Source organism: Larus michahellis, chromosome 2, assembly GCF_964199755.1.
Source record: "Larus michahellis chromosome 2, bLarMic1.1, whole genome shotgun sequence".
NCBI classification, from domain to species: domain Eukaryota; kingdom Metazoa; phylum Chordata; class Aves; order Charadriiformes; family Laridae; genus Larus; species Larus michahellis.
In genome coordinates, this window is record NC_133897.1 from 66,929,560 (window position 1) to 66,937,570 (window position 8,011).

Below are 8,011 nucleotides of genomic sequence, written 5' to 3' on the forward strand. Positions count from 1 at the left end.
GAAATATCCTAACCCAAGGTTTAATTGTTAAGAAATAACCGTTTTCAATAAGTTGGGGTGGGGTTTTTGTTATTGAACTTTCCCATTGGTCTAAATATCAGGAAAATATGGTCTTGCCAAATGGACGATTTTAGCAAAATTTACAACATATCCTTGCTGACACATTGTAGTAATTTCTGATCTTCAGTTTTCTATGACTTGCTGACTTTAAAAACTTTCTTTCATTTAGATATACATTGAGTGTTTACTTCAGATAACTATAAAGCTGTTAAAATAGTTTTAAAAGTTTTCACAACAGTTTCTCACCGTTAGAATAGTGTGCAAGTGTGCTAAATTTTAAAGCAGAAAGGCACTGAAGCGGGCGGTACAGGATTTAATTAGATCTCACTTTACCGTTGTGTTAGTTAAAATACATTTTGGAGCCGTCAGTTGGAATTGTTGGATTTCTGTGGAGATGTTTTTGTGGAGAGCGTTAAAAGCATGCCGTTCATCCAACTGCAGGATCTCTTTCTGCACACCAGGGCTGTGCAATAAACATTCTCTGTGCACTTTTCTGCACATTAAGATTTCTGGATCATCCCGTGATCCCGCAGACAACGTTGGATGAGTTCATGAAGAAATATGTGAGGTGTCTGGCGTTTCTTCCTGCGACACTAAATATTGTCCTGTTTGTCATAGCATGAGCATAAAGTAAAAACACACACTCCAGCTTGCCAACATGGGGTTAGTGCGATTTGTTGCTCTTCAGGCAGCGTGTGCTTGGCAGCGTGCTATGCCAGGGCTAGAGAGGAGCACCAGGACAGAAAATCCAATGTTCCTGCATGGATGTACAAGACAAATTGCCAGAGGGTAGACACCTGAGTTTTACAGGCCTGCTATGGACAATTGCTCACGCCTGTATCAAGCGTATGTAAAAGATGTTGCCATATATCCCATGTTAAGAAAATATAACTGCAAAACTTGGAACATCTCCCTGAAAATTTAATCAGCTTGTCTGTCCAGTGTAATGTCTTCATGCCCATAACATTGGTTTTCAATCTATACATTCTCGGATCTCACATCCTTTAACCTTGTTGGGCTAGTACTGGGCTGGCATCTTCAAAATTGGTTGAAGAACAGTTTTCCTGGTTTACCAGCTCTAATTCATAACAACTGAAGGACATTGCAACAGCACTAGTTTATCTAAATAAATTGTTCCCTTAGTCAAATTCTTGTGGAAGGGAGTCAAATTCCTGTTGCGATACCAAACTCAGCATCACGCTTCTCTCCGTTATGGAAGGAGCTTACAGAAAGCTGTGGACTAGGAGTGTATGGAAACAGGGACAGACCTTCCACGTTGGAGTTCAGAGGTGTGCCTGGGGCAGCGTAGGTAGTCTTGCAGGGTTGTAATGCTGTTGGAAGGCAGCAAGCTGTTTCAAAATGCCCTTTTCAAACCATTGCCTTCCAAACTGCTTATGGCCGCTATGTGAGTGTTCTCATTAGAGAGTAACTTGACTGTATTTGGTACCAAATTTAAGTCCTAATTTATGATGTCAATGCTATAAGCTGATTGCTTGTAAAGGACTAAACGGGTTTAGTCTGCAGACTCTACTTTGTTACTGTACCAATTTGAGGAGCTATTGAAAAAAACAGGTCAATTTGCAACAATTTAGAAGTTTATTTCTTATGAGAGTAAGGATGGGGATTGTAGGTATTTGGAGTTTAAAGTATATGTGAACATTTATTTAAATAGTTGCTGTAGTTGTCTTTTGCAGGTTTAAAACAAAGTTTGGAAAAGCTTTAGGTTTGGTTTGTTTAAAACAAGGGTTATGTTGTCCTTTGAGTTCCTGTTAGATGCTTCTATTTTAAAATAGTCCTGCATTTCTTAAAAGGGTGTCATTGGGATACAAAACACACCGGAGACAATTTGCTTTTCAACTACTAGAAAAAAAAAGTTTTTTCCAGCATTATTTATTTTCAGCTAACTATAAATTAAGGCCTTAAGGTAGCAGAAGCAATGAATACTGACTTTTTTTTTTCACTGCTTTGCTCCCTATGGCTCTTCCAGTGAACTAAACTTAAATAGAAATTATAAGAATGAAGTTTTCATTCAACCTATTGTTGTAATCGTATTTTAGTGATCGGTTTAACAGATCAGGAGCTGAATAAATTTTTATTTTCAATAATTTTACCTGTGCTATTTTTCACATGCATACACCATGCTCTGTTGCAGCGTTGTAGTATCTTCTCTTCCTGTCCATTTAGAATACCACTAAGTATATTTCTCATTAGCATTCTGTAGATCAACTTTTCCTAAAAAAAGATTTCTCCATTACGTGAACTGGCCGGCCTCCTAATACTGGGTACTACAAAGGAAAAATATTTAATGCAAAGGCAAATGAAATATGAATTGTACAATTTTTTTCACAGACTTGTCAGATATTTAAAAGTTCTAAATTCAGTCTTTTGGAAAGTTTAATTGTTCATTTACGAGGTTAAAGATATTCAGTTATCATCCATGTGTTTGTTTTTTAATATCAGTCAAGCGAAATTACTTTTAAAAATGCAAATTAGGCTAATGAAAGCCTGCAACATACTGCTGAATCATTTTCTGTAAATATTAAGGAGGAATCCTGTACGTGCTTAACTTTTCCACTAAAAAGTGTTATGCATTGTGGCTCCGAAACTTGAGATGACAAGGAGTGGGCACAAAATAATGAGGAAAATATACATTTTAAATTGTTTGTTATGTTAATAGGTATGCTGCCATGGGGATATACTGCTTTTCTCTGAAGATAGAAATGATTAATGGGATGTTATCTCTCTTTTCTGAATTTGCAAATAAAAAATGGAGCACTTTGTTACTGATTTTCTTCCTCCCTCCCTACTTCTATTAGAGTTAGCTTTGCGTTTGATTTCATAATACTCATTTAAATATTCTTGGAATAGCTATGAAGCTGCAGTTTCCAGTACACAAATAGTGAAAGGTGTTTATATCTTAACAAGAACAATACGCGCATTCTCGAGAGATTTTTTTGTTTCTTCTAGCAAAGGACTAATACTTAGTTGTGTTTTCTTTTTTGGTTTTGACCTTTGTTTTCCTCCCTGTGAGTAAGCAAGTTTTCATATCTAGATTGAATAGAGCTGTCTTTCTAGCCTTGCTGAAAGAACAAAAACTGACAAAATAGATCGCATTGAGTCTTTTGCATTTCCAAAGGTAGTGTTTAATACAACCGAATGAAAGATGAAAATATGTCAGGACTGTCCCTTAAAGTTCTCTGGAAAGTCTCCCCATAGACTGGAACGCCGTTCTTTAACGAACTAGTTACACCGAGTATTTCAGGTCCCTGTATTCTGTTGGTTGCCCGCACTGAAATCTAGTTGCTATGGAGTAGATTTAAATAAAAAGGTGGCTTTGTTGCATAAATCAGTAGTTTCGGTAGTCTTTGCCTTAATTATTTAGTAAATGAACTGTTCCTCACTTTTAAGAAATAATCAGCTGGCAGTGAGATATTGTTTCTTCATAAACCTTTTTTCTACAGGAACTTTGCTATTGATTTAGGTCCCAGAAAACTCAGAGTATCTGGGCTGGCTCTAAAAAACTGCTTGTCCTGCCACGTTCTTTACTACATCATCTGCAGTTGTGTGTACGTGCTTCATATGTGTAAATTATAGCTGTCAGGCTGTTAGTTTTATTTTTCAATTGGTAGATACCAGCAGTTTCCGTAGATGCAGTGTTACAAACAGATGAATGCAAATATTTTCAGCTGTGAACATTGTGCTATAGATTCCACCCCCCGTCTGTCTGTACCACTATTTCTCGGTTAGCACTACATGTATGTTTCTTATCCACTACTTGTTAAATACACACAATTTTTTTCTTCGTTTGCTGAGTAAGACTTTTCCAGCTTTCTTTAGTTCCCAATTAGCTTTTCTCCAGCTGCTACTATCATTAATACCTAAAATTGTGCGGTATCTCTGAAGGCTGAAATCATTGAAGTGAGCAAGTGAAACTCAAGCTCCATACATTTCTATAGCTTTTGATGGAAATGTGCTAAGATTTCTTCCAGCTGGGCATTTTTAGTCTGAGTGCTTCCTTGTCCGAATTGCATGCTAACGTAGGCTGCATGGAAATCGGTGTTACGCCTGAGAAACTGCTTTTTATTGTGTATTAGGCTGCATTTAGTGCCCTGTAACTCCCTCAGCAGGGCCACATTTGAGTTTCAGTAGCAAAACATTCAGGAAATGCTTTCACCTCTTCCCGTTTTTCCTTGTTAGGGGCTTTGACTGAATGCCAGGGCTTCAGCCTTACCTCCCTGGAGTATTACTCCTACCACCCTGTACTGAAAAAACAGAAAAACCCACCAAACGCCACTGTTGAGGAAGCACTTAGTAAAGCAGCAGCAGTGTTATCTTTTGGTCCCACTGGTGCAGCTGAAAGGAGAAACAGGGTAACGTAGTACTGCTCGCTTCCCATTTTGATTCGGGCTCCGCGCCTGACTTCACGCCCCGCCTTGTCCATCTCCCGAAAAGCTGAGAAAGTGGAGTTCAGGCGTCACTCAACCAGCCTATGAATCAAGTAGTCTGGGCTCCTGAGAATTATTGTTTCTGGGAAAATGGTAACAAGAAAGTCTGTATAAATAAAAATCGCGTTGTGTTTCGGTGTTGCTTACAAGCTCACAAATTTGACTGTTAATCTTTGTATTTATTTATTTTGGATATACATAGTTTAAGCTGGTATTTATCAAAGGTCTTTCTGGCTATATGCTCCTTCTCTATACTCTTAGAAGGGACCATTGTTAAATTACAGCTTTTTGCGAAAAGATAAAAGATTATTTGATTAATTTTTCATGATTAATTTTTCAGGAGGAAATTCTTTGCGGTGAGGGTGGTGAGGCACTGGAACAGGTTGCCCAGGGAGGCTGTGGATGCCCCATCCCTGGAAGTGATCAAGACCTGGTTGGACGGGGCTTTGAGCAGCCTGGTCTAGTGGGAGGTGCCCCTGCCCAGGGCAGGGGGGCTGGAACAAGATGATCTTTAAGGTCCCTTCCAACCCGAACCATTCTGTGATCTGTGATGATTGCGAGTGGATGCGTTCCCTTCTTGATGAAACCTCACCTAGCAATGAAAAGGACAGCTATTTAAGAGAGAACCCCTTTGCATTTATTTCTTCACTTGAAATGCTCAAGGATCAAATGCTCAAGGAAGGATTTTAAAGGTGTTTCTGCAGCTCATTATGAATTCTATGCAATGCAAAGTCTCAACTTTATTTTTGTCTCAGAAGTATATGTCTGATATAAAATTCCCTTTTGGCAAGGAAAAGAGATTTTAGGATTCCACAAATCCAAATTCTTTTGCTTATGGCTACGTCCCAGTTGAAGCATTAGATCTTCCTTGGAGATCTTTCACAACCAGGAACATGATTCTTTGGGCAGGGTATGGTGCGCAGCAGCTTCGTGTTTAAACTGGTTGATTCTCCAGAGATGCTAAGAAATGTGTTTTTCAGCCTGGCAGTACTAATCCAGAGAGACATATAAGGTAAGAATAAGACCCCTCCTACGTTTGGAAGCATGAAAGTGTAGAAGCTGGTGCTGTGAGATTTGGTTAATTAGTTAAGGTTTTATTTTTATAAAAAAGGAGAAACTTGGCTACTTCAAAATCCTATAGCAACATATAATGTATTTTGGTAATCTCGTTCACACGATGGATTTCTTCTCCCTTTTGGAATGTGGGATGAAAGTAAATCAAGTCATTATTTTCAAACAGTCTTATAAGTTGTTTTCATTCCTTGTTCAGAAGAGTGAGAGAAATAAAATTAACAGTAACTTGCACCTAGAGCTGACGGTAAATAACAGCAGTTAAAAAATCATTTGTATGAGCTAACTACTGTTCATTCATTTAAAAGCAAGTGCAATATTTTTCATCTAGACCTGAAATGAAGTTGAGTCCTTTACCCATTTTTTTTCTCCCGTTGAATAGTTGTCTGTGTTAATGAGCAATGAGATACCTCAATTAATGGACATTATCTCTGTTTGTCCTTCCAGGGGTCACAAGCGCAAGCTGGATGAAGATGATGCTGCCAGTGAATCCAGTAAAGAATCTAGCAATGAAGATGAGGAAGGAAGCAGTTCTGAAGCGGATGAAATGGCAGCAGCACTTGAAGCTGAATTGAACGACTTCATGTGACATTCATGCAGAAGATGGAATTTGTAATTGTATTTTACTTCTCATAAACAGATTGGACTTCAGATGAGTCCCTTATGTCAGTACTCAGTGTTTTTCCAAAATTTGTGTGTATATTTTGCAAAGCAACACGAGAGGTGACACATTATTTTACAAAATCGGAAATAGATGTTTTTAAGGTGTTTTACTAAAGGAAAATATACTTTTTTAGACAAAAAAAGTATTAAATGGGACTTGGTGTGCTATGCCAAAGACATGCTAGGAGCTCTGCAGAACCTTCATTATACAGAACAGTGATACAAAGATCTGTGATTGAACATACAGCAATTTTTTTTAAATACTGCAGTCTGTGGTTTATGGGTAATGGTCTTCAAAAAAAGGAGGAGCTAAAGGAGATGGAATTGTCTGAGTAGTACAGCAGGAACCTGATGAACCGGTCATCCTTTTCCACAAATAAATGTTATCAAATATAAAAGGATTTTTAAAATAAAAAAGAACGATTTATATTTGTATAGAAACAGAGAATGTGATATGCAAGTTTTGTGAACTCTGCACTTGACCCACCCGTCATTTGCTTCTAAGAGAATACATAATGATCAAAACTCATGTTTTTAAGTTACTTTGTGGAATAGTTGGGTTCTTTAGGGACATCATTTAGATTTTTACCTTTTCTTCTCTGTAACCGGAAATTTAGCACAGCATACTGTGTCATCCTGTACTGCCATAAGCAGCATATTCACCCGTTTGTGTTGTCTTGGAAAGAACGAGTGCTACTTCAGTCTAGATAGGATTTAATTTCTTTGACAAGAGATCTGATGTAAAGTTTTTGTATATTCTATTTCATATTTGACCCACAAAACAGATTTTCTTTCATTTAATAAAAATTCATTTTGTACGCTTTGTTTCCCTTTCCTGATCATTTGCTTCCATCAAATACAAGGCCCCTCTCTGTATTATCTTGCCTTTACTCTGCATGAAAAGAATGAAAAGCATTGAAAGCAACTGCAAATTTGTAGATTCAGGCAGGTAACTGAAGCAAAGAAGGGAAAAAATGGCTCAGAAGATTCTCTTTCCTCTGGTACGTGAACTCTTACATTCTGACATTTTCTCAGGTCTCTCTGACTGACCTCTGAAGGTACCGTAAGGGTTATTGCTCTGGTGTTGGATTTCCGAGGCTAGAATCATGGTTTATTCTCAATTGTTAGCAACTGGAGAGACAGATCTTTTTAAAACATGTTAGCAAAAGAGGACTCATTAATTCAGGTGTCGTGGTTAAAAGGAAGTACTTTCTGGTGCAGAAATACTTAATTTTGCCACTGAGCAGTGAAACAGAGAGAATATTTCAATAGAATCTCAGCCGGTTTACAAAGAATAGCCGAGTTTTCAAAGCTTCATAATGGCAATAAAAGGAAGCCTGGGAAAACAGGAGGATCTTTTCAGATTAATACTGCTTTTCCACTTCAGCATGCAAGGTCAGCATCCACAAGGCAAAAATAGTGTTTTCTGTGGGAAAAATGTTAAACTTCCTGGACATTTGCACAGATACCACATAGCCAAAGTCTTGCGGCGCTGCCTCACCTGCTGTAGCTCTCCATGAAAACAAGCAGGATGTCTGCGAGTGAGTTTCGTTGTATAACGGAACAAAAAGACTGGTGCTTGGAAAACGGGAAGTCAAAAGACTGTTTTTTCAGCAACTTAAAAGCAGCCTCCCCAGCTATCAGAGGACGACTCCTTGCAATTAAATACTAAAATGTGAGGGGTTGGGGGGCACATTTTGTGTTCTCTTAAACTAAACTCAATCGAAATGATTTGAAATATTACCAACTTTTCGGGTCACTGTGATGCTGCA

At 38.1% G+C, this 8,011-nt stretch overlaps 1 protein-coding gene across 2 annotated transcripts in view; it reads left to right on the plus strand.

Moving 5' to 3' along the window:
* CTDP1 (CTD phosphatase subunit 1) overlaps nt 1-7,057 on the plus strand; it is a 112,874-nt gene extending 105,817 nt beyond the window's left edge. The window contains exons 13-14 of one of the 2 annotated variants that reach the window (XM_074575776.1): nt 5,415-5,517; nt 6,024-7,057. In XM_074575776.1, the coding sequence (XP_074431877.1) occupies nt 5,415-5,469 (55 nt within the window). In that variant the 3' untranslated portion in view covers nt 5,470-5,517; nt 6,024-7,057. The remainder of the gene's footprint in view (nt 1-5,414; nt 5,518-6,023) is intronic. The other variant, XM_074575775.1, reaches the window with a different exon arrangement.
* The last annotated feature ends 954 nt before the right edge of the window (nt 7,058-8,011 follow it).